At 38.3% G+C, this 25323-nt stretch overlaps 1 protein-coding gene across 2 annotated transcripts in view; it reads right to left on the bottom strand.

The window, feature by feature from the left end:
- Positions 1-25209, bottom strand: part of LOC126356290 (double-strand-break repair protein rad21 homolog) — a 71799-nt gene extending 46590 nt beyond the window's left edge. The window contains exons 1-5 of one of the 2 annotated variants that reach the window (XM_050007197.1): positions 25078-25209; positions 23843-24023; positions 14975-15204; positions 1833-2016; positions 143-290 (exon numbers count right to left, since the gene is read on the bottom strand). In XM_050007197.1, the coding sequence (XP_049863154.1) occupies positions 143-290; positions 1833-2016; positions 14975-15204; positions 23843-23986 (706 nt within the window). In that variant the 5' untranslated portion in view covers positions 23987-24023; positions 25078-25209. Of the gene's footprint in view, positions 1-142; positions 291-1832; positions 2017-14974; positions 15205-23842; positions 24024-24848 lie in introns of both variants that reach the window. The other variant, XM_050007187.1, reaches the window with a different exon arrangement.
- Between the last annotated feature and the right edge of the window lie 114 nt (positions 25210-25323).

Genomic DNA, 25323 nt, shown 5'->3' on the forward strand with positions numbered 1-25323 from the left:
ATACTTTTTTCATAACGAATCAGCTAAATTGTTTACAACAGAAAATCAAAATTTCAAAATCTTCATTTTCAGCATTCACTTCTCACAAACATTAAGCAAATTACATAACTAATACACATGGTAAAAATAAATGAAACTATACCAATTATATCTTGCCCAAGATCTCTGCCAAAACCGTCATCTCTAATTGGGGCTTCAATCTGGCCAGCTGATGTTGAAGGTTGTGGTTCCTTTTCTTTTTCCATTGGTAAATGTTCCACTGGAGGACCATCACTGAACAACAAATTTGCCTGAAAATATAATCGCAACTGTTATGGGCAATGTACAAAAGATGATACACAAGCATTGGGAAACTATCGCAGACTGTAACATTGTTGTACAGATGTAACACATAAGCCTACAACAAAACATTATTGATCACTGTGAGCTTGAACAAACAAAGATTCCTACACTATTACTTTGCGACACAGAAAGAAATCCCCAGCCTTTTCATTTATGCCCCTTGTGCTTGATCTACCAAGAGATGTTTATATATTATGAAAACTATTTCTGTTCAATAAAGACAGATCACAAAAGCTGTGATTTAAATGTTTCGCTAAAAATATGACTACAGTAAGTATCTCCATGTCAACAATTACCCTGACAGCAAAAGCTGTCAAACTGCAAAAAGTATAACAACTTATCAATAAAAATAAACTCAAGCAGTAAATTCTTTTAAAAGAATTTACGCTAATTGTAATTGCCAGTGTCAGCATATTAAATAAGAAACAAGTTTCCAAAATAACACACTGATAAATATAATGCTTACTAACAGTTTGATGAGTGAACTGCCAGATTAAAGGCTTTAAAGTTTAAGACAAGTGCCCATTACTTCTCTGTTGACATTAAAAATGCAATATACTTCAAGAATTAAGGTGACTTGTATTTTCTCCAATGTGTTTACATTTTCTCTGAAATTATCTGAGGTCGTAAAGATAATCCTCACATGGACAATGGATTTCCCCCAGTCTGTGTGCCTCCTATGAGATTATATTTTGTCATCATCTCTATTAGTTTTGGCTAATGATGTTGATACTATCAAAGCTAACTCCACCTCACATGGGAAAAGGGAGAGTGAGGGTGGGGAGGGGGGTAAAGTTAAGTGTTTCACCATTTGCCAAAATTTCACTTCATTCTGAATTGATCCCTTAGACATGGTGTATCATATGAACATTTTACTCAGTCTACACAATTCTTTTTATTTTTGTCTTGGTGGCTCAATCAGTGGTAAAGTGCCAGACTATGGATGCAAAGCTCATTGGTTCAATCCCTGGTCACTTCTGGGATTTCTTTATTTGTCACTTATTACATCTTCTGCCTTTGGCAACATTTGAAAATGTGAAAAACAGCAAACTGCATTGTGTTTTGGAGTCTGCAATAAACCATGGCTCCTACTATAAGTGACTGGGTAAGACAGCACAAAGGTTGGAGGAAGGCAAGGGCATATCAACTCCAACAGGACCAGGCCAGCAGTGATTAAATCAACCGTAAGGTTGTTGCAGTTTTACTTTACTTTGTGAGAAAGCCCATTCAATTAACTGTGTAATGTGGTTCCTGTGAGAAGCTGGATAACACAAAAAAATTCATTTCATGGTATCTTCACTAAACTAAATGTAGGCAGTACAACAAAACATTTTGCATTTTGTTGAACAATTACATATAAAAGCAGAAGTTAATGACTGAGTGGACTTATCATTCTGAAATTACTGATTAACAAATGAATGGGCAATTCAAAATCTCAAGAATACCACTATTATTTTATGTAAATGACTGTTTCTTCCATTGCCACAGACCTGATCCAGAGATGGTTCGAGACTAGGAACGTTTCTCATTAACTCTGGTGGTTCAGCATCAAATCCCATGTCACCAAATCCTTCATCACTGGCCACCAAGGTAATACTCCCATAATCTTCTCGCATGGTGATCTCCTCAGCTCGTGACTGATTCAAACTAAACTGAGCCTCTATGTCAACATCACTGCAATAAATAAATAAATTACTGCTTCTAATGGAACACTGATATAACAGTAAAGGCTATGAATTAACACATACATACACAACTGTACATAAATCTAATACATATCCACCTTACTAACAAATGGAAACAACTTGATCAGAACATAAATTTGTCACAGCAGAATGTGTACAAAAATCCTTTTAGAGTATTTTCACTACCTTTACCTTCATGGTTTTTCCATGAGATATATATTGGGGGAATAAATATGTTGGATAATTTATCTACAAACACTTTTTCTTTCAATTTTAAAAGTAAACCCCATGATAATAAACAACATTTTTCTGTGTAGCATATTCCACTGGAATTTGATGAGCATTTCCATCAACTTTTCACACTTACTAAATGAACCCGTGGATAAAATGTGCTGACTTTCGACTCTTCTATATTTTTCTCTATCGTCTGTACCCTAGAAGCAATACTCTAAATATCAGCCAACCACCTTCATAATTATATACTTATATAGATATAGTGTCCGTTCTTTCGGACATGTCTAAAAGAACAGACGCCATTGATGACCTGCAGCTGTCTAGAACTAAATTAGAATTATATATTAACAACTTCAGCTGCTGACGGGTGTTGATATATATCAATGGGGAGAAGTGAAAATGTGTGCCCCGACCGGGACTCGAACCCAAGATCTCCTGCTTACATGGCAGACACTCTATCCATCTCAGCCACCGAGGGCAGTGCGAATGCAGGGACTATCTTGCACACGCCTCCTGTAAGACCCATATTCTCACTTTATATGTCCACACACTACATTCGTAGTGTCCCTACCCAACACACTCATTACTCGTGGAAGACATTCTTACCAAGTCCTGTAAGACTTCGGGTAATGTGTGTGCATCCACACACAAGAGGAAGGTCATGGCCAGTATTGCCAGAACTATGTACTTAAATGGACATGGCGTCTGTTCCTTCGGACAAGTGTGGTCCAAAATAGACCCATTCGAAATCGGGGCAAAAATCAATAGTTGCCTTATGAAAATGGGTTAAAAGCTTGACTTGTCCAGTTTTGAACCTAACTACTGGATCTGACCCCTTCTGAATCTAAAACAGACTGTATCGACATACTTCTTACATTAGTTTTTGCTATAATTTTTAAGTAAATAGTTAACAATTTATGTCTCATGTGCTTTTGTTTTAAGAATGACCCTATTGACAGTCGACACAAAATAAAAATAAAATACAGGAAGGAAAAACATTGCATGAACATGAATCTTAGTACTGGTTGCTCTTGAATGAAAAAGATATACTTAATAAGTTGCATACATTTACATTTCTTTCGTGTGCCTTGTCTGGAAGAACATCTGACGCATTAATTTCCATTTTCGGAAGAAAAAACCAATTCAAGATTTAACAAAAACACACACAGTATGCAAGCAAAGAGAACAAGATGGGTGCCACATACAAAGTCTTAAGTTATGATTTGCTACTGATGGAATGGGTCACTTTTCAAATACTTGCTAGGAATTAGCCACTTTTGAAGGAAAGCTGCACTTTCCAACTGCTTTCTAAAGCAATTTTATGAATTTTTGACACTCTGTGAGGCTACTGTCTGACTCAGCGCAAAAAATGCTATAAGAAAATATCGCTGTCAGTTTGGGTGGGGGTTGATTGGACTTGGCCGCCTTTAGTACTGACCTCAAATTATCTGTCCTTTCGGAGCGACTTTTCAACACGAGTCTTTCTCATCTACACAACTTTGCTCTGCACATACTGGCTAAAGGTGTATTGTACATAATTTTTTTAATATATTTAAATTAGTAATGTAAGAAACAGAAGGTAAAAGAAATTAATACATACACAACAACCATGACATGTGAATCAGAAACTATCATATGAAAGAGTGCCTAAGTGCCTACAGTAGTAGAAAAGCAAGTACTGAAATAAAAGTACCGGCTGGCATATTATGAATATTTTGTCTTTTTAAAAGTTGTATGACTTTCTTTCTTCCTTTTACACATCATTCAATTCCAAAACATAAAATCTGTCTCATGTTGTTGCTTAACTAATTTCTTTCTTTCAAGCTATATCTGTGAGGCAGCCCACTATTACAACACCTCATCTAAGAAGCAGAGGTCCCCAGCAGTAGGATCAACTTTTCGAGACCATTTACACGGTTATGTAGGTTAAGATCCCAGGTATCACACACTGCTGCCAGTCACTCTGGTTGCCCCACATTTGCAAGTTACCGACAGGGGAGGGGAATGGATTTGTGTCAATAGTGTTATAAAAGTTGCATCAAATAGTCTGGTTGTGTGGTTTAATGGATAGGACAGTAGCTTCACATGTAAGAGATTGTGGGGTTCGAACTTTATCAGGTGCAGTAATTCTTTTTATTTTTAAATCTTTATCGAAATGACTGATCATTTTTATTCAGTTAATTGGTTTTAATGTAATGTTTTATTTCTTTCTATTCCTCTGCCACATTATTTTAATCATCATGCAAACTTTTTTTCATTTTTTGTCCATACCATTCTTTTTTCAATCGGAATTTAATTATATTTACCTATTATAATATTCAATCATTTGAAAATTCCTATCTATCAGTTAAAAAACAAAAGACTGCATAATCTATTTATACTGACTGTGCAGTGGTGTGAAAACTATTTACATTTGTGCAATTTTTTTTCGTGGTAATGATCACATAAACGTTTAAAACATAACCCAAATGCCTACTGCATTATGGACAAAATAATGATTTAAATGAAAGAAGGGTTTTTGCTTAAAACGAAATTCAAACAAAATGAGAAATAGATATAATGAACACAATAATGTGGGGGAGGGTGTGTGTGTGTGTGTGTGTGTGTGTGTGTGTGTGTGTGTGTGTGTGTGTGTGAGAGAGAGAGAGAGAGAGAGAGAGAGAGAGAGAGAGAGAGAGAGGAGGAGAAGAAGAAGAAGAAATTAAATTAATGCATAAAATTAATTAAAAACATATGAATAAAGATGGAAAAAAAAGATGATAGGAACAAAAATGAGAGTAAATGAAGAAGTTGATATTATGATTAAAATTATGTGCCCAAGGAATTGAAATAAAAAATACATTTAAATCAATTAACTGAATAAAAATAAAGATTTAAAAACAAAAAACATCGCTGCGCCTGGCGAGATTCGAATCTACAAATTCCTACGTGTGAAACTATTTCACCACTGAGGAAACATCATTATGTGACTTTAGTTCATTATTTGTTTTCCTGTGGTGCCTGTAGTTACTATATAAAAGCTTAAACATTTATGTATATGAGTTAATAAAATACACCCAGTTTGTTCACACCATATGAGAATATGTTGAGCTTTAAGAGTTATTTACAACTAAAACGCTCTTGGTGATGCACAACACAGCTGTAGTGAAACATGAAGACCTTTATTTCATGTCTGTAAAAATGTACACTTCTAGGTAATATGCTATGAAATTATTAACATTTAAGTGAATATATAATTCTCCAACATCAACGTACATCCATAAACGTGTACGTCAGACTTGTTTACGGAATGGCTAGACAAGCAAGAGAGCTGTACTTTGCTCGTCGCCTGGGAATTGAACACTCATAATGAAATAGGGTGGTCAGACACCATAATATGTGTAAACAAAGTGTTGTCTTCTGAGGATTCACCATTGTTACAATTCGCATAGCCTTAGATGCAAATGTGTAAGGTGCAATGCCTGAAGCAGAGAATAATTCTTTTTAAATTGGTGAAAAGTAGGAGGATGAGCAAATAAGGAACTTCAAAGTGAATTTCAGACATACCAACAGCATTTTACAATGTGGCAGAGCATGATGCCTATATGTTTATGGTATGAAATGATGTCTTGGGATGCCAGTGCTTCAAGGTTCTAAATACAACAAAAAAAGTCAGTTTAAAACAACATTACTATACCTTCCATGTACAACATTATCAACATCTGGAAGGCAAAGAGCAAGCAGCAGAGGTGCAAAAACTAAAGAAAGGATAGATGATGCGACCAAAGTATTCATAATCATTTGAGAGAGAAAAATATGTCTGAATAATTTTCCTCAATATTTTCACTATGAAATTATTCCCTCCACCTAGGATGAACATTCAACAAATGTATGTCCAATTCGAGCAACTTGCTTTTCACACTGTCAAAGCATTGCACCATTTTGCTTAAGGACTGATTCTTAACACATTTACGGGAAACACTAAAATAGTTAACCATTCCACAAGAGATTTTTGAAATATATATAGAATTTATGCAGTAAGAATATGAACAAAAGATAACTGACGTTTGTGGTGACTCGTACATCACCAGTTCAAAGCCTTATTGGAAGATTTAGAAAGTAGTTGTGGTGATGTGCCACATCATAGTGAAACACACTGGCTGATTCAAAGTATGAGAGATTTTTTGAGCTTTGGGGCGAAATAGGTAAAATTATGGGTATGACTTGTAAGCCTGTCACAGACCTGAAAAATGAACTTTGGATAGCAGATTTACTCTTACCCCATGACATTACGAATTGCATGAATGTCTTGAATTTATCATTGCAGAGTAAAAACACATTAAAAGTCAGGAGTATGATTGCATCCAAGGATTCAAGACACAACTTTCTTTGTGGAATGGGCAGCTAGGAAATGGGACAAATCATTTCTCTAAGATGTCATCTTTAACAACGGGAGCAGAATTAAAATATGCTCATCGATCTTTTCCACAAATATGAATTCTGTTTCTAGGACTTTTAAAAGTTAAATGACAACTTTCATGTATTTTCATTTCCCTTTTCAGTTGATGTTGAGAATGTGGAAACTAAAGTGACACTTGGAGCTTATGATGCGACAAGCAGCAGCATGGTAAGTTTCACAACAACGAAATCTGTTAGAATTTTATAAGACTTTTCCTCAAAACCAATTTTAATGACTTTGCAGCTATGATGATGTAATGTTGGGATCTACATACTTGTATGACCACCTTTTTTCAAAATGAAGAGAAATGTATCTGCCACAGAAGCTCACTGACATAAATCAACTTTAAGACTGTCTTTGAATTAGCAAATGGCTCTGAGCACTATGGAACTTAACATCTATGGTCATCAGTCCCCTAGAACTTAGAACTACTTAAACCTAACTAAACTAAGGACAGCATAGAACACCCAGCCATCACGGGGCAGAGAAAATCCCTGACCCCCGCCGGGAATCGAACCCGGGAACCCGGGCGTGGGAAGCGAGAATGCGGGCTTGAATTAGCAGTGCTCAGAAAGCGGAAACAGACATTGATACTTTAGAGGGGGAAAAAAAAAAAAAAAAAAAAAAAAAAAGGGCAGTATTCATTGGGTTCCTGTGTTTATATGTTTGAGTAAGACTGTAATGAAATACTAGTTGTCAATGTAAATTTCTTTCGAAAATGGCAATCAACATCAGACTGCATCGGTTGTAGGCAATATCATATTTTGTACTTAGCTGCCCAAAGTTCTTGACTTTAAGGGAATATTAAGAGAGATATAAGTTTCATGTCATTGGAAAATAAATTTGCCATGAAATGCATTAATGAGCCACTGTGGAGTCATACATCTCCCCAGAGAATTCCATTAGTGATCGTAGAATTGGGCTCACATTGGAAACAGTTTCTCCTGCTGAACTACCATGCTCCAATCCCTCCCTCCACCATTAGTTATTGCAAGCAGGTGCTGGTTGCTCACTGCTGACACATGAGCACAAGTCAGCTCACAGAAGTCTGATTTGTGGAGGGGCCAGCTTAAGGTGAGAGAACTTTTTCTGATTTGCAGTGCATATATGGCAGTGAAGAATACTCCTTGAAGACAAGTGACCAAGCGGATATTTCTACAGGCAAGTGATGGTTTTAGAATAATTCAAAGTGAGTCTACACTCAGTAACATGGAAGTATACAGATCATGCAATATTAGATGGTGGTGACTTTAACTTAGCGATTCGAGATTGGGACACATACAAGTTCAATGCATGTGGCACATACACACAGTTTTGTGAAGTAGCTATGAACATGTTTTCCGAAAACAGTCTTGAGGAGCTAGCACAACATGCCCATATGCAAGGAAATATTTCAAACATTTTAGTTACAAGCAGGCCTTATCTTCTAGACTATGTCAATACTGAGAAACAGTTTAGTGATGATTACGAGAAAGCAACGATGGTCACTTAAAAAAACACCAACAAGGCTAGAAGGGTATATTTGTTAGAGCAGATAAGCAGTTGTTAGCATCCCATTTAAGACAATTAACCCAGATAACCCTGACGCCCTTCTGGAAGGATGACGTCACTCACTGTTGAAATTATTTATTTTTGCGAATAACGCATTGTTGCAACAGACTGTGACGCATTGTTATATGAAGTAGGCACAGTCAGTTGCGCGCTGCGACAGTCAGTCTGACGGTGTTGTTCATAGTGAGTGAGAAACTGTGTCTTGAAAATAGGGCCGATTTTACCATGGACGAACTGACTGCCCTTGTCATTGATGGGTTCGTATATTTTCTTTCATATGCTCTACCAAGCACTTGCCCGCAAAAGGCAAAGGTCCCGAGTTCGAGTCTCGGTCGGGCACACAGTTTTAATCTGCCAGGAAGTTTCATATCAGCGCACACTCCGCTGCAGAGTGAAAATCTCATTCTGGAAACATCCCCCAGGCTGTGGCTAAGCCATGTCTCCGCAGTATCCTTTCTTTCAGGAGTGCTAGTTCTGCAAGGTTCGCAGAAGAGCTTCTGTAAAGTTTGGAAGGTAGGAGACGGATACTGGCAGAAGTAAAACTGTGAGTACCGGACGTGAGTCGTGCTTCGGTAGCTCAGTTGGTAGAGCACTTGCCCGCGAAAGGCAAAGGTCCCGAGTTCGAGTCTCGGTCGGGCACACAGTTTTAATCTCCCAGGAAGTTTCAAGGAAACAATCCTTCACCTCTGAAGTTGTTCCAGGACCCTCCAGCAGTACAAAAACAGCAACAATAACTACAACAACCACAAACAAACCAGCAAGGCTATCGAAGAATAAAGTTCTAAACCTCAAGAAGTATAACTGGAGAAGTGGTGAAATAGTTAACCCAACACCTGTATGGCCTCTAATGTTCACAGTTGGAATGAAGAAAGGGCGAACACCACTTGAATATTTCCAACAGTTTTTTGATAACGAAGTGCTTCTAATGATGGTCACTTACACAAATCAGTACGCAGCCAAGAGAAATAGACTAGGTGATTGTTCAGAAGATGAGATGTTGGTGTTTATTGCAATACTTCTGCTAAGTGGATATGTAACAGTGCCACGCAGAAAGATGTACTGGCAATCAGATAAAGACAGTCACAACGACCTCGTAACAAATGCCATGTCCAGACATCGATTTGACTTCATCTTTTTCCACTTGCATGTATGCAACAATGACAATTTAGATAAATCAGATCATTTTGGGAAAATCCGCACATTACTGTGTATGCTGAATGATAGATTCAAACAATTTGTGCCTCACATGCGGCATCATTCTGTCAATGAATCGATGGTCCCATACTTCGGAAGTCACGGGTGCAAACAATTCATAAAAGGGAAACCAATCCGATACGGGTTCAAATTTTGGTGTGGAGGCATAAGTGGTGGATATATTATTTGGCTCAAACTCTACCAAGGAGCTGGCATGTGTAGTAAGGATTATAAAATGAAAGGTATGGGGCACGGTGCGGTAATGACTTATGTTGACCAGTTACTTCCACATGCTCCATATCGAATACACTTTCATAACCTCTTCACCAGCGTTGAATTACTACATGACCTAAAAGAGAGGGGCATGGAAGCAACAGGAACAATAAGAGGAAACAGAGTTAAGAATTGTAGTCTATCACCTGTAGAAAAAATGATAAAAGAAAATAGAGGATCATATGAAGTTTGTTCTGACTCAGCATCCGGGATTTCCATAGTACGTTGGAATGATAACAATTTTGTTACTGTAGGCACCAACTTTGACAGAGTGCAACCACTACGCTCTGTAGCAAGATTTTCCATGGAACAAAAGAAAAGGATTAGCGTGCCTCAACCTAACTTATTACACTCCTACAATACTCATATGGGAGACATAAATCGAGCTGACCAAAATGTATCCCTATATAGATGCTCTATAACAGGGAAAAAGTGGTATTTTCCGATCACTGCACATTTTATAGACATTGCAGAGAAAAATGCCTGGGATCTTTACAAGCACAACGAGGAACCCGTAGATCATCTGACATTTCGACCGAATTGTCACTGCAATTCTTGAAAGTCACAAAAGAGTCACTACCAGCAGAGAACATCCTAGTAAGATGGCAAAACAAGATTCTAAATTTGATGGAAGAGAACATTATGTTGCTGAATTACCAACGGAAACAAAAAAGAAGAAGCAGCTGAAATGTCGATGTTGCCACAATAAAACTACTACTATGTGCATAAAATGTGACGAACCACTTCATTTTTGTTGCTTTTTGTCTTATCATACTAGTGCATAAAATATGTGTATAGGTTGTTTTCTTTGTTTTTTGTATTTATTAGCTGTTTTAGCCTATAATTCAAATTTATTTATGTTTATTTGAAAGTATAAAAACCGAAACAAGTTAATTGTGCAATGTCATATACTTTAAAAACATGTTCCCTTATTGTCTTGACGTCCTTCTGGAAGGACGCCCATTTTGGAAATACTAAATAAAAATAAATACTCAAAATTGTTTTCACTTCTTCCTTACAACCTTGTGAATAAATGTAGATAAGATATAAATCAATTTTGATTAAAAAAAATTTAAAAAATTAAAAAAAAAGAGGACTATCTGGGTTAATGTACAACAGTTAGACCTACATAATGGGCATAGTGGAATTACAGGCAAAGTTAAAATTGACTGTAATTCACACTCTGGAGAAGTATTGAGGAGAAGCAGATTAAAAGATCAATGTGTGATGCATACAACAGCTTCCACAATCATACCTTAGCAAAAGAGCTTGCCTAGAACCACAGAAAATTTCGTTTCTATGCAAAATTGCTAAGTGGGTCAAAGACTGCTATACAGTCACCCATTGAGCAGTGTGGAGTAGCAACAGAAGACTCGGGGGGGGGGGGGGGGGGGTTGAAGTTTTAATGTCACATTTAAAAAATCATTCACCAAGGAGGATCATACAACATAGAAGCTCTTGCATGGTGGGCATAATAATAGGTGTCCCAGATTTGAGAACCAACTGAAAAAGTTGAAAACAGCAAATTCGGCAGGTCCAGATAGAATCCCAATTCAATTTTACAAAAGAGTATTCTACGTCATTGGCCCCTTAATTAGCTTGCATTTATCGCGAATCCCTCACCCCGTGCAAAGTTCCAAGGGAGTGGAAAAAAGTGTACTTATATAAGAAGGGTAAAAGAATGGACCCGAAAAATTACATACCAAAATCCTTAACTTCGGTTTGCTGTAGAATTGTTGAACATATCTGAGTTTGCATATAATAAATTACATAGAGATGAAAAAGCTTCTGTCCACAAAATAAGAATGGCTTTAGAAAGCACCACCTGTGTGAAACTCAGCTTGTCCCTTCTCACATGACGTACTGCAAACCATGGCTGAAGGGCAGGAGGCAGATTTGATATTCCTAGATTTCTGGAAAGTGTTTGAAACGGTGCCATACTGCAGGCTGTTAGCGAAGGTCTCAGAGCATATGGATTAGGCTCCCAGAAATGGGAGTAGCTTGAAGAATTCTTAAGTAACAAAATTCAGTATGTTTTCCTCAGCAGCGAGTGCCCAAAGATATGTATATCATCAGTAGTGACCCAGGGACACGTGGTAGGACCGCTTTCGTTCTCCAGACATGTAAATTACTTGAAAGAGGGTGAGCAGCAATGTCGTGCTAGGGAAAGTGTCATCAATTAAAATGACAGGAGAAGGATATGAAATGACTTCTAGTTGGCGTTATGAATGACAGCTCATGCTAAATGCAGAAAAATTTAATTAAGGCTTATGGGTAGGAAGAACAATCCCATAATGTTCAAATACAGCATTAGTTGGGTGCTGCTTGACACAGTCAACTCAGTCACATCCCTAGGTGTAACTTGGTGAAGCAATGTGAATGGGATGAGCACTTTGAGGATGGTAACATGGAAGGCACCTGGTCGGCTTCAGTTTATAGGGTGAATTTTAGGGAAGTGCAGCTCATCTACAATAGAAACTGTTTATATGACACTAGTGCAACCCATTCTTGAGTTAGTTTGAGTGTCTGGGATTCCCACGAGGTCGGATTAAAGGAAACTCTCAAAGCAATTCAGAGCCTGTTTATAGGACACTAGTGCAACCTATTCTTGAGTATAGTTTCAGTTTCAGAGGTGTGTTGGAAGATTTGTTACAGGTAGGTTCAATCGACATGCATGTATTGTGGATACGCTTTGTGAACTCAAATGGTAATCCCTGAAGTGAATACAATATTTTTTTCATGAAATGTTACTGTCAAAATTCAGGGAAGTGGCATTTGAAACACTGCGAATGATTCTCCTGCTGTCAAGAAACATTTCACAAAAGGCCCACTAAGATAAGAGAAATTAGGGCTCTTTCAGATGCGCATAAACAGTTGCCTTTCCCTTGCTCATTTTGGAAGTGGAAGAGGAAAGGAAATCACAAGCCATGGTATGAGATACCCTCCGCAATGCACCATACATTGGCTGGTGGGGTATTATGTAGATATAGATTATTTCAGTGTACTGAAATAATGAGCGTATAGCATTGTTGGCCAGGAGGCCCCATGTGGGGGAGTTCGGCAGCCTTGTCGCAAGTCCTTTTTAGCTGACGCCACTTTGGCGACTTGCGGGTCAATGATGATGAAAATGACAGACACACAACACCCAGTCTCCTGCCGGGGATCAAACCCGGGCCCCCTGCATGATGGGCGAAACATTACGGAGGCGGACAGTGTACTAGAAACTCAGGTAAAACACTGCAACACAACAAACATAATTTCTGCTGGAGGCAAATCATCAGTTTATAGCCAAAATGTATTTTAGCAAGTTGCTCTCAGTGTCCCAGCAAAGAGACTTTTAAGTTTACACCAAGAAGGTTAGAATATACGGGATGTTCTAGTCCCATTGACATAAAGCCCTGCACTCCATCATACTGTGGAGACCAGAACACTGTGAGTAGCACACACATATTGTATAGTGTCATTCACTGAAATAAAAATGTAAATCTGTGTAGAAATGCTTACTTGCTCTATCTAAGGATGCACAAATGGAAGTGAAATGCCTGCTGTTTCTACCAGTAAATGCTTAAGCTAAAATAATACTTTTGGTTTAAATGTGGACTACTCACTTCAATGTTTTCAACTGGCTTCAAAAACTTTGATGCTTAAAAATATGTAGGTTGCAAGCCCGGTTACCCGTGCAATTTAACACACAGCTTTCTGGGCGTGAAGGCGTGCCAGTCCCCGGCACAAAGCCATCTGGCGGATTAGTGTAGAGGTCCAGTGTGCCGGCCAGTCTTTGGACGGTTTTAAGAGTTTTCCATCTGTCTCGGCGAATGTGGTCTGGTTCCCCTTATTCTGCCACATTTACACTATGTCGGTGATTGCTGTGCGAACCATTTCTTGACGTAAGCACACACCGTAATTACTCTACCACGCAAACATTGGGGTTACACTCATATGGTGTGAGATGTTCCTGTGGGAGGTGGAGGGGTCCATTGGGGGCCGAACTGCACAATAACCCTGGGAATAGTGTGGGACAGCGGTGGGGTGAGTGGACTGCTGTAGCCTGTTGCGCAGTTGTGAACCACTGAGGCTACAGCAGGGACGAAGCCTCTCCGTCGTTTTTAGGTCCCCAATTCCATGTAATATTTATGTTCACAAAGGACTGTGCAAGGAAAAGCTGGTGCACAAAGGCATTGTGATGAAATACAGCACACCCATCAAATGTAGCAATATGCTGAGAGCATTCCCGTGAAGCTCAATTTATTTTTTCACTCTTTGTCTCGTACATACAGAATGCTATTTGCACTTTGATTTATAATAAATGATTTTAATGTTTCCATGTATGATACCTATTTATTTGGCAGAATTTGATGTTGAACTTGTTTCCTTTGCTGTTGGCAGCTGGTGTCACAGCAGCTGTCCACATCTTTTATATTTGATTTTAATGTTTACGGTTCTTTTTCATTCATGCATGACTATCCCGTTCTGTGCTAATTGTGTTGGAAGACTTTTCTTTACTTTTGGGAACTGCTGTTCCAGAAAGTAGTAATAGTTTCTATGTATCACAAACTTGACATAAACTGCTAATTTTGTTATTTTATACATCTGTTTATTTTCTATCATTGCCAAAAGATGTTTGCCTCAATCGAGACACACCACTTCGTGGGCATGGTATTCTTATCAAGAAAAAGTTGTATAGCATTTGTGGAACATGCATGCAATAAACGGGGGAAAAAATCAAGTTTCTTCTGCAGCTGAACTCGCCTCAATCAGCAAAATATTCATTTGAATCGTGATAATGATCCTGCATAAGAAGAACTAGGCTCTACGTAGAGAGGGCAAGTTTCACATAGGGTTTTAATGAAGGAACTCTTGCCTTGGTCGTAACTACATATGTAACACCATCTCCCTTTATTTTAACCTCCTTGGTATATACAGAGGCTCCCAGTCATAAGTATTCAAAAGACTTTCAGCAGCTGGAAGTACTGACCAATTTTCAAATGGTATCTAGACAGCTACACACCTATGTACAACTGCACTTGCCTCATGTTGCTGTCTAATATCATTATGACAGTAGAGAAGAAATATCACAACTCACCAACGTACACAAAAATGAAAGCTATACCATCTAAAAGGACGAACTAAAATTATAAATAATTCTCAGTCAGTAATATCTAGATATGGCAACACTAACTTAAAATAAGTAAATTAACATTAAAAAAGGAAAAAATAACAAGAAACTGTAAAGAGAATTATGCAATACAAAACTTACTTCAACTCAGGCATTGCAGTGTCAAAGTCATGGAAAACTTCAGGTAATGTAATGGCATTCACAGCAGCCTCGCGATGTTCTTCAGGTAGGTCCACCATCCCAGGGCGGAAAGCCATCTTTATTTTCACAAAAGCTTCATTGCAGTCAGCAAGCAAATATTTTGCCTTGCGTGAATAAATTCGAACTACTCCAAGAAGCAAGTGACCAGAAGTTCGCAACGCCATTTTTACCTGTGAAACAGTTTTAACTTTTACAGTGTAATTTCTGATTTTTTTAAAATTTTGTGTGTGTGTGTGGGGGGGGGGGGGGGGTGGGGGGATAACGACATTCATACAAATACAACAAATGATTTACGTCTGGATTAGCTCAATGAAATAATACTGATAAAGGGAACAAGAAAAAGTCCACGAAATTAAATAACAGTTGAAATATTGAAGGCACCGACATACACAGCACTGATTGTGTAAAACAATGGTTTCATTATTTTAAAATAAGGTACTTGCACTGAAACACTCGGCATGCATAACACACAGCATAATAATTACAAGTAATTTCTCACATTACAACATTAAATCCTTAATCCCCACTGCTAACTCCACTGATAGAGTTTTTCATTTTGTGAAAGCTTTTATGCTTGTACCACATGTGAGCAAAAAAGATTAAGTACAACCGATAAAAACAGAGTAATATTTTGAGTGTTTGCGACCAAAGCTTCCACTTTCTGCACAAAAATTCTCAGTTGACAAACCAAACAGGCCTACTGTTAAATAGAAAATAAAAAAAATCATACAGTTATAAGGCAACAGCCAATGTAAGAGAAATAACAGCCAATCACTTTAGGAAAAGGTACCTGTAGATTTAAAAATTTGCGGACATTTCACAGAATGTGATAATCTGTAATTTAGTTCTGGCATGAATGCAGTTTGAACTGCTTGTACATCTTTGCACTACAGGAAATTTTGGCTTGTTTCCCCATAGTTAGCAGACAACATGAAACATTAATCATCGACACAGAAGTTACTCTTCATTCACAGGAGAAACAATAAAGTGTCAACTCGATTGATCAATAACACTCATAGTGTAACTACATTGTGTAACATCGAGGTGGCATATGTATTTGAAATGGCTCATGTATGCAGCAGAACTCTCTAGTGTACAACATTTGTCTTTCTAAACTGTTTGAGTGTGTTTTTAGTTATACCAGACGCCTTGAATCCTCTTTGTGATGATGATGTTGGAAGTGTTTGTGGCAGTTTTTTAGTGAGTTACTTTGATGTTGACAGTTGAGGGCATTAGACTCGTTTTAGCATTTGGAATATTAGTTAGGTGAATTACTTACGGTCGGATATTTACTTTCACATATCATTTTTTCTTAATCAAGGATATCACAACGAAGTTCACGAGTATGGTGCTGCATGCCACATATGGGGATGAGATACTGAGAACAATTAAATTCCTATAGCTATGCGGAATTTAATTGCCAAGTTCATGAAGTGGTATTTTTGTGGAGAAGGCATGGGATTGACCAAAGTTGTACCAAAAACCTTGGGCCAGAGAGTGTGGTGTTGCTGATAAGAGAATGTGTGGAGTTCTATCTGGAGGGATTCCTGTTTTGAGATGTCTAGGCTTGCTATTTGAGAGACTGTGTTGATGACACATTATTTTTGCTATCATTAGATTGATGTGTTGGATGGCACTGGTTGGTAAGTATATATTTGTGGTTGCAATTTTTTACTGTGTACAGGGTACGTTCCGAAAGTAATGCAATTGAATTTCCCGCGCCGCTCCTAGTAGTCGGAGTGGGAGCGGGCCACATGGAGTAGGTGGGGGAGGGGGGGGGGGGAAAGCTAAGCTTTGCCGCAAAACCGGTTTCAGTGCTCTCCGAGCTGTGGAAGCAGCAGGACGTCTGTTATTGTAAACCTCTGCGCGCCGACCGTGTCACGGAAAAAATGGAATCGACGATCGAGCAACGTTACGCGATTAAGTTTTGTGCTAAACTGAACAAATCTTTTGAGGAGACTAACAAAATGATTCATGAGGCTTACGGGGACTCTGCTCTGTCCTGCTCACAAGTTTCGAGGTGGTTAAAGGCCTTTAAGGAAGGCCGGGAAGAGGTTCACGACGAACAACGCTCTGGGCGGCCGTCAACCAGCAAAACCGACAACAATGTGGCTCGTGTGCGACAACTGTTGGACTCTGACCTTCAATTGAGTATCAGGATGGTTGCCAATGAACTGAACTTGTCGTCTACTGTTGTTTTTCGCATTGTTACTGAAGATTTAGCGATGAGGAAAGTGTGCGCCAAGCTCGTGCCCAAGGTGTTGTCAGACGACGAAAAGACCAACCGAGCGGAAATTTCAAGTGAACTTTTGCAACGTGTTGAAATTGAACCTGATTATTTGGACGTCATCACTGGTGATGAAACCTGGGTTTTTGAATACGACCCAGAAACAAAACGCCAAAGCTCTGAGTGGCACACTGATCAATCCCCCAAGCCCAAAAAGGCAAGAATGAGCAAATCAAAAGTGAAAACAATGCTCATTGTCTTTTTCGACAGCAAAGGAGTGGTCCATAAGGAGTTTGTTCCTCAAGGACAGGCAGTTAACGCTGCCTACTACGTGGATGTGCTGGAAAGACTCCGCAAAAGGGTCGTCAGGACGAGAAAGGACATCTCCGCTACCTGGCAACTCCATCACGACAACGCGCCTTGCCACAACGCGCTACGAGTCCGCGAGTTCCTGGCCAAACACCAGGTGCCAACGCTGCCCCACCCCCCCCCTATAGTCCTGACCTCGCCCCAGCTGACTTCTTTTTGTTTCCTAGGATTAAGTCAGCCCTGAAAGGAACCCGTTTTTCGTCCATAGACGAGATCCAATCCGCCATGATGAAGACCTTGCGAGAGGTCCCAGAAGACGCCTTCCAGGGCGCGTACCGGTCATGGCAGAGTCGCTGGAAAAAATGTGTAGAGGCCCAAGGACAGTACTTTGAAGAATTTTAAGTGTTTGTGCAAATCTGTTCAATAAATTACTTAAAAAAAAAATAATAATTGCATTACTTTCGGAACGCACCCTGTATGTATGGTATGTGTCTTTATACACCTAACTTTGCGTTTCTTGTGTACTGAAACTAGTGTTCATGTAATTTTTTAAAATGAACTTTTGGGTTACATTTCTGATAACTGCTTTGGATTGTGATTGGTAGGTATCAAGGAGTTGCTTTACCCACAACAGCAAAGTTAGCTTTTCGGTATTAGTTACCTGAGCAAGTTTTGGTTTCGTGGTATTGTAGACATGTTAACTGATGTTTTTGATACTGCCTTCTGTTAATTTTCGTGCTTTCATTATGTGTATTGCTCTCGCCATTTGGCTCATTATGTGTATTGGCCTCACCTTTTGGCTTGTTGCTGTGCTACATATTTTAGGGTTCCTGTACTAGTAACACTATTTTTGTATCTAAAAACAAAGATGATGTGACTTACCAAACGAAAGTGCTGGCAGGTCGATAGACACACAAATACACACACATAATTCAAGTTTTCGCAACCAACGGTTGCTTCGTCAGGAAAGAGGGAAGGAGAGAGAAAAACCAAAGGATGTGGGTTTTAAGGGAGAGGGTAAGGAGTCTTATACGTATGTTTGTTACATGGCACTTTGTAGTGCAATCTGTTTTAAGAGTTTTTCCACTAGTATTGGTCTTTCAAGTTGAACAATATAGCTCAATCAATGTTACGATACCAGTTACAGTGTTTTCCTGTTACTGTGTGTTTTTTGAAGCTGTTGCATTGATTTCTTTATGATATTGTCGCACTTTGCATATTTTACTGTTAATCTGATTTTATGGCACTCATAAAAATGCTGCGAGATGTTCCATTCACGCTCATTAAAATGTTGCAGAATTTCAACACAGTCACTTGGATGGAAGCCTGAGAAAGTTTTGTCAGCAGCATAAGCCAGGAAAGTTGTTAGATGTAAACTAAATTAATTGTCTTGTGGCTCTCTCACTTTTTTACTAACAAATATTGTACCACACACAACGAAACAGGGGAGAGAGTTATAGTAATGAATCACATCTTCTACAAAAGAAAACCAGTCCGTAGATCTAAGATGTAAATGACAACATTAAGAAGTAAATGAAAGTAATAGATAACAGTAAATACACAAAGAAAACGGTTTTAATCTAGAAAAAAAATTCATGTTCTAAGTACTCAATATTTGAAAACAAAATTAACTCAGTAAAACCAGAAAAAACTAACAATTTTAGCAGTCATAATGATGATTGATGCTTCCTCTACAACTAACATGGGAATAATAAGAAAACTGTGTGGGTGCTCATTACCAATCATGAGCATGCACTGTCTCACAGAACATGAGGATCAAGGAAATGCAGTATTATTTGGCTTCAAAAAAAGTACATCACTCAGAAAGAAAGTGCAATCAATGGAGTATGAAACAAAGTTTGCAACTGGATTGAAGATTTCCTGATACTGAGAAAACAGCAAGTAACTTTCGATGGAGAGTAATGAACAGATGTAAAAGTAACAAGTGTCTCACAGGGAAGTGTATTGCTGCCCTTGCTGTCCCTGTTGTACGTTAATGACCTTGCAGGTTACACTAACAGTAACCTCTAACTTTATGCAGATGATGCAGTTATCTAAAATTAAGTACTATTTGAATTAGGCTCTAGAAATATTTAGCTAGATCTAGCAACAATTTCACAGTTGTATGAAAACTGGCAACTTGCTTTATAAGCACAGAAACCTACCACTGCGCACTTACCCAGTTGCAGAATACTAGTATCCTGTGACTATAGTACCAATGACTGAAACTGGAAACGCATTAAATCAGAGACATATCTGGCTATAACTTTTTTGGGTATAACAAATTGAATGATCACATAGGCTAAACTTAGGTAAAGCAAAGTGGCAGACTTCTACTAGGAAGATGCAGTCAGCCTACAAAGACAATTACTTGCAAAACACTTGTGCAACTCATCCTAGAATATTGCTGAAGCATTGGGACCCATACCAAACGATATCAACATGAGACATTGAACACATACAAAGGGCAGCACAAATTGTCCCTGGTTTGTTTGATTCAGGGATTGTGTCAAGGAAATTTAAGAACCATACCTAGGCCACTAAAACTTTTCAATTGACATAAGCGTTTCAAGTTGGCAGCTTAACAGCTAAACAAGTGATGAACGAGGCACTGGGTGTGGGGTGTGCACTAATCCCAGCCAGTCGTAATGTCAAAGCTCCCACATTGCTGGCTTTGTTTTATGTGAACAAAAACAACACGCATTAAGCATGGCGTCTACTGTGTGCTTGTGTTGTACTGTAATATGTTTCGCTGTGGTTTAGAAATTCTGATACTCAAGAAAAACTTCGTTTGCATACCTGACAATCTTTTGCATCAAGGTATGCCGCTAGAAAGCGATGCATTGCAGTTACTACAGAGAACTCGTGGGTTTTAAGAGCAGGAGAAAGATTACGCAAGTATTCATAGACAAACGAACGAACATCAAAAGCTCTTGAAATTGGAACAAAAACAGTAGTAAGCAATGGAGTGTTATTTCAAAAGTTGAAAGATGTGGATGTGAGCTGCTGAGATTCTGAGCCGGGTGGGTAAGATAATATATATTAAGTGTGACAAGGAAAGAAGAAACACCAGCTTCACCCTGTCACCCACTTAAGATTCTTTTAAGACTGGTGCAGTTTGTAGGCATATTTAAGCTTACTACAGCAGGAAAGAGTATCTACGGCAACAAACTTTTCAGGGGTAGGAAAACATCACCAAACAGCATGCTGAGAAGTACAGATCTATATTACAAAGTGCTAGAGAAATTCCAAGTCCTGTTAGATATGGCTAATATTGTTAAGGCTCAAAGCAAATTCTTGCACAAAATTGCTCCCAAACACATCAATTCGATTTGTGTTTGTGATAACGACTGTAAAGACGGTTTTGGCACTGATTCCTATTACAGTGACAATGATGAGTTAGATGGAATTGCACCATCGTCGTCATATAGTGGTGAGTGGAAAGCTATGAATATCAGTTATTTATTGTGGCATTGTCACTATAAAACATAGAACGAGAAGTTACAATCTCAGTTATTGTTTATTTTGCAAACTATTTATCGTATTGTTTTCGACATATCAGTCATTATAAAATGTTTATTTTCTGTATTTCTTTCCTCCATTATCAAAAGCACGTGTTTCACTATTATTGTATCTACTAATTATTCAATTATTTATTTGCTGTCATTATGGTAGCAAGTCAAAAAATAAATCTTATATATACCATCATTGCTCAATAGCTTACATTTAAGAGATGGAACATAAAACCATATTGTCTGTTATGTGTACAGAGGCTCCTGTTGCGACATTGATATTGCAGCACAGCGAACCTAAAGTGACATAATGCGAACTTTCAAGTGCAATGTTTTGCTGGTACTGGCACAGTATTAACTGAGAATGGAATGGCACTACTCTCGGACATGTGGTTACGAGAACTTAAGACTCTGCAACCTCTGTGAAACATCGCTAGGGTGAAAAGAAGAAAAAATTGTGCTTCCTCAAGATGAAACCTACCCAAAAACAAATTAATTTCTCTGAAACGTGCATTAGTCACTTGCAGATTATGGATGTAAACAGAGAACTGACTGTTTACAACTGACTGAGAGCAGTTGCACTAAAAAACAGTCTCAACCAGATACACATTGGAAAAGCACACTGCTCAAACAAAATAAAATAGTGAGTGTTCCTTGTAAATCCATGACACAAAATAGCAAAACACACCACAAATAAAATTCGATAACTCTTTTCTTACCAAGGCAGATCATAATCACGAAAGAAGAATAAGATATGAAATTATAATTTGATCTGTACCTTGTTCGGATTAGCCGGAATTACGGTGACAAGTTTCTAGAATCAAATATACCAAGCAGATAAGTACGTACACCATGGTAACAAATGGGAACAAGTGTAGGAACAATGGCTCCCTCTCACTCCCTGCCCTTGAGGTTGTGCATTGTTGAGACCTTTGTAGTGTCTGAGGTCACTGGACTGCCAGTTGGCTCGCAAAGTGTTTGGTTATGTTACCTATTAATCGCTGGCATGCATAACAGTTGTATTGTATTAGTTCAGGTGTAGTGGTGTACATATTTTAATCACGAGTAAACGGAAACATACAACGTTAACTTGCAAAGAAAAACTGAATGCTTTGAGGAACTGGGTGCTGGTAATGCAACCATTTGTGATTGGAAGAAGAACCGAGTCAAGCTTTAACAGTCTTGTACAATGTCTCTGGGGAAAAACTCGAAATTCGGCAGACTCTGAAACAGTCCCAGTACGATAAAGTGGATGAAGCTCTTTTCCTCTGATTTACACAGGAAAGGGGGACTCCTTTGAGTGGAGCACTGGTTCAGGATACGACTGTTTACCTGAATAAGTTAAAGAATGGTGATGAGTCTTTTAGTGAGAGTACGAGTTGGTTGGACATATTCAAAAAAACGTCATGGAATCCATCAGCTAACAATTACTGGAGAGAAGCTTTCTTCTGACCATGATGCAGCGAAGGAATACTTGGGTGAGTTTGAAAAAAATGATCAGAGAGGGAAAGTACTCTCCCGACAAATTTGTAATGCTGACGAGACTGGCCTTAATTTTAGGGCATTGCCAACAAAAAGCCTGGCACCAAAAGCAGTAGACCATGCTCCTGGTTTTAAAATGTGCAAAGATTGTGTGACTTTATTAGTGTGCTGATTGGCAAATCTGATAGGCCCAGTGCTTTTAAAAACTGCAACATGAAGTCCCTGCCTGTATATTATTGCAACCAAAAAAGAACATGGATGGATTGTAAGCTGCTGAAAGAATGGTTTCACGGCCAGTTTGTTCCCTCTGTTTGATGGTTTTCTAAGGAAAATCATTTGTCTTCCCGTGCAATCCTTTTGATTAATAACGTGCCATCTCACCCCAGCACGAATTATGTGATGAGAAATAGTGCTGATGTTTTTACCACCAAATGTTACACTGCTTCTACAGCCGATGGACCAGGGTGTACTGCAAACATTAAAACTAATTTACAGAAAACAATTTTTAAGAATGCTGATCCAGGATGACAGTATTCCTTTAGTGCACAAAAAAAAAGACCAATGTGAAAGATGTTTATTGGGCCGCTGAAGCATGGCTGAATATTTCAGAAAATACTCTTGAGAAAATCGTGGAGGAAACTGTGGACATCTCTTGAATATGATACAGATAACCCCTGGATGTGAAGAACCTAATGAAGGATACATAGATGAGTGTATGGGGCATGTGTGGAGGATCTCCATGATGCTGATTTAGTTGCTGCTGTGGTTCAAGACCAGGAAGAAGTGGACTGCTGTGACAATAAGGCTGAAAGCAACACAGGAGAGCTAGTGCCATACAGTGCCACAACAGAAGCCCTTGACCTTGCACTACGTTATTTGGAGCGACAGCGCATTGCAACACTTGCTGATTTGATGTTTATGAGATGATTGCACAACTATGTGTCATATAACAGACTGTCTTCATTATGCCAAAAAACAATGAGCTTTTGTCATTAAAAAAGTAGGGATAAATGCCCACTGTATTTTAGTTTCACAGCTTTTCTTACATTGTTTGAACATAATGTTTTCTTGCCAATTTTTCTAATACATGTTCCCTGTACACTTCAAACTAAAACAGTTTACATCACAGTTTTCCATATCTACAGTAACATTTTTCATGTTCAGATTGTCGGGATTCGGATTAGGGGGACTCTGCTGAAGTTTGCAACACTGGCATTAATTCAGAAAATAATCACAGATAAACAACACTACATTTCGTTCCTCTGTCAAACAGCATACCTTTGGTTGTAGAATTCCATCAACTGATTTCTCAATATTAGTTTCAAATACATGAGCTTTTGTCAACTTTTTGTCCCAGTGCGCTGCCAGCCATATGCGGGCCAATGGGCCCTTCTTGGCCAAAACAAAATGAGCGTAAAACATGACAGCAAAATATGTGGCTGCCACTTAGTCTCTCACACTGAAACAAAACACAATAAAAGTTAGTAACACATTTATGTAAATTTTCTGCATAAATGCTCTCCCACAGCATAAAAAATAACATAATAAGGGCTGTTTGAAGAAAATATTTGAGGAATCTATCACGGATAGCAATTACCTGTGTACAGTTTACACTGGTAACTCATCACACGCATTACATGTAGTTATATATCTACAGCAGATAAGCTACATGTACATTACATGCACCATGCTATTAAATCGGATCTGTAGAAAGGGGGTTACTGGGGAGAAGCATGCAACTAAGGGCATTGTCAATACATTAAGTACTTTGTGAGAATTATAGTTAACAAACAACAACTAAAATTTATAATAGCCACAAACAAAGGGCGACAACAATTTTTTTACGTTTTTTATTTGTAAATAATTCTAAATGAGCTACAAAAGATTTATAACGTTTTGCTGGAAAACCACATGACTTGACCGAACAATTGCCATAGAAGCAACACACCTGACTTGGCACTGAAATTCATCACTTATGTTTCCTGTAGGGCGCTCAAATTATTCACTGATCGTAGCTACAGCAAGTAAACATGAATTATTTCATAGCTTGCGGGCACTTCCTCGTTCCAACACTAACAGAATATACAATGTTCTATCAAATCTGAACAAGTTAACCATCGAAATTTTTAATAGGGCTATAAATTTATCTTCCTGCGAATATTACACGATCTAATAAAGAGATATATACTAAAATAATACTTTATTAAAATGTAACGCTGATCAGGATGTTCAAAAATGTAACATCACTTTCCTACTTACAACTGCCACATAAACTTGTACATACCACTTAACACATTCACTTCAGCTGCCAATACTAATTCCAGAATACAGATAAAACCACGACATAATTTTATCCTAAATGCACACCTGGAATCTTTCGTACACTTTGGTGAACACGTATTTGGCGCCTAATTGTTACACAAAATACAGTTATCGTTTATGTAATTGAAGTAGACATGGATTTACAACAGTGATTACGGCACCTCACTACATTTGAGATAAAGCAAACTTACAAGAAAAATACCGAAAACTTGCACTTCAGCTGCTTCGCATCATTCTCGTTGCATCACAGTATCACACTCACTTGATTCGTAAACAAACTAAACAAGATGGCGTCTACGTTGACAAACACGGGCGCCAGATTCAAAATTTGGGCGGGTCAATGTTAACCGGCAAATAACGAGATCTCGTATCGATTGCCATAATATAACATTATCGATTACTAAAGTTAAAATTAAAGAATAGACAAATATCAGGAA

The sequence above is a fragment of the Schistocerca gregaria genome, chromosome 1 (genome assembly GCF_023897955.1).
Source record: "Schistocerca gregaria isolate iqSchGreg1 chromosome 1, iqSchGreg1.2, whole genome shotgun sequence".
NCBI lineage: Eukaryota > Metazoa > Arthropoda > Insecta > Orthoptera > Acrididae > Schistocerca > Schistocerca gregaria.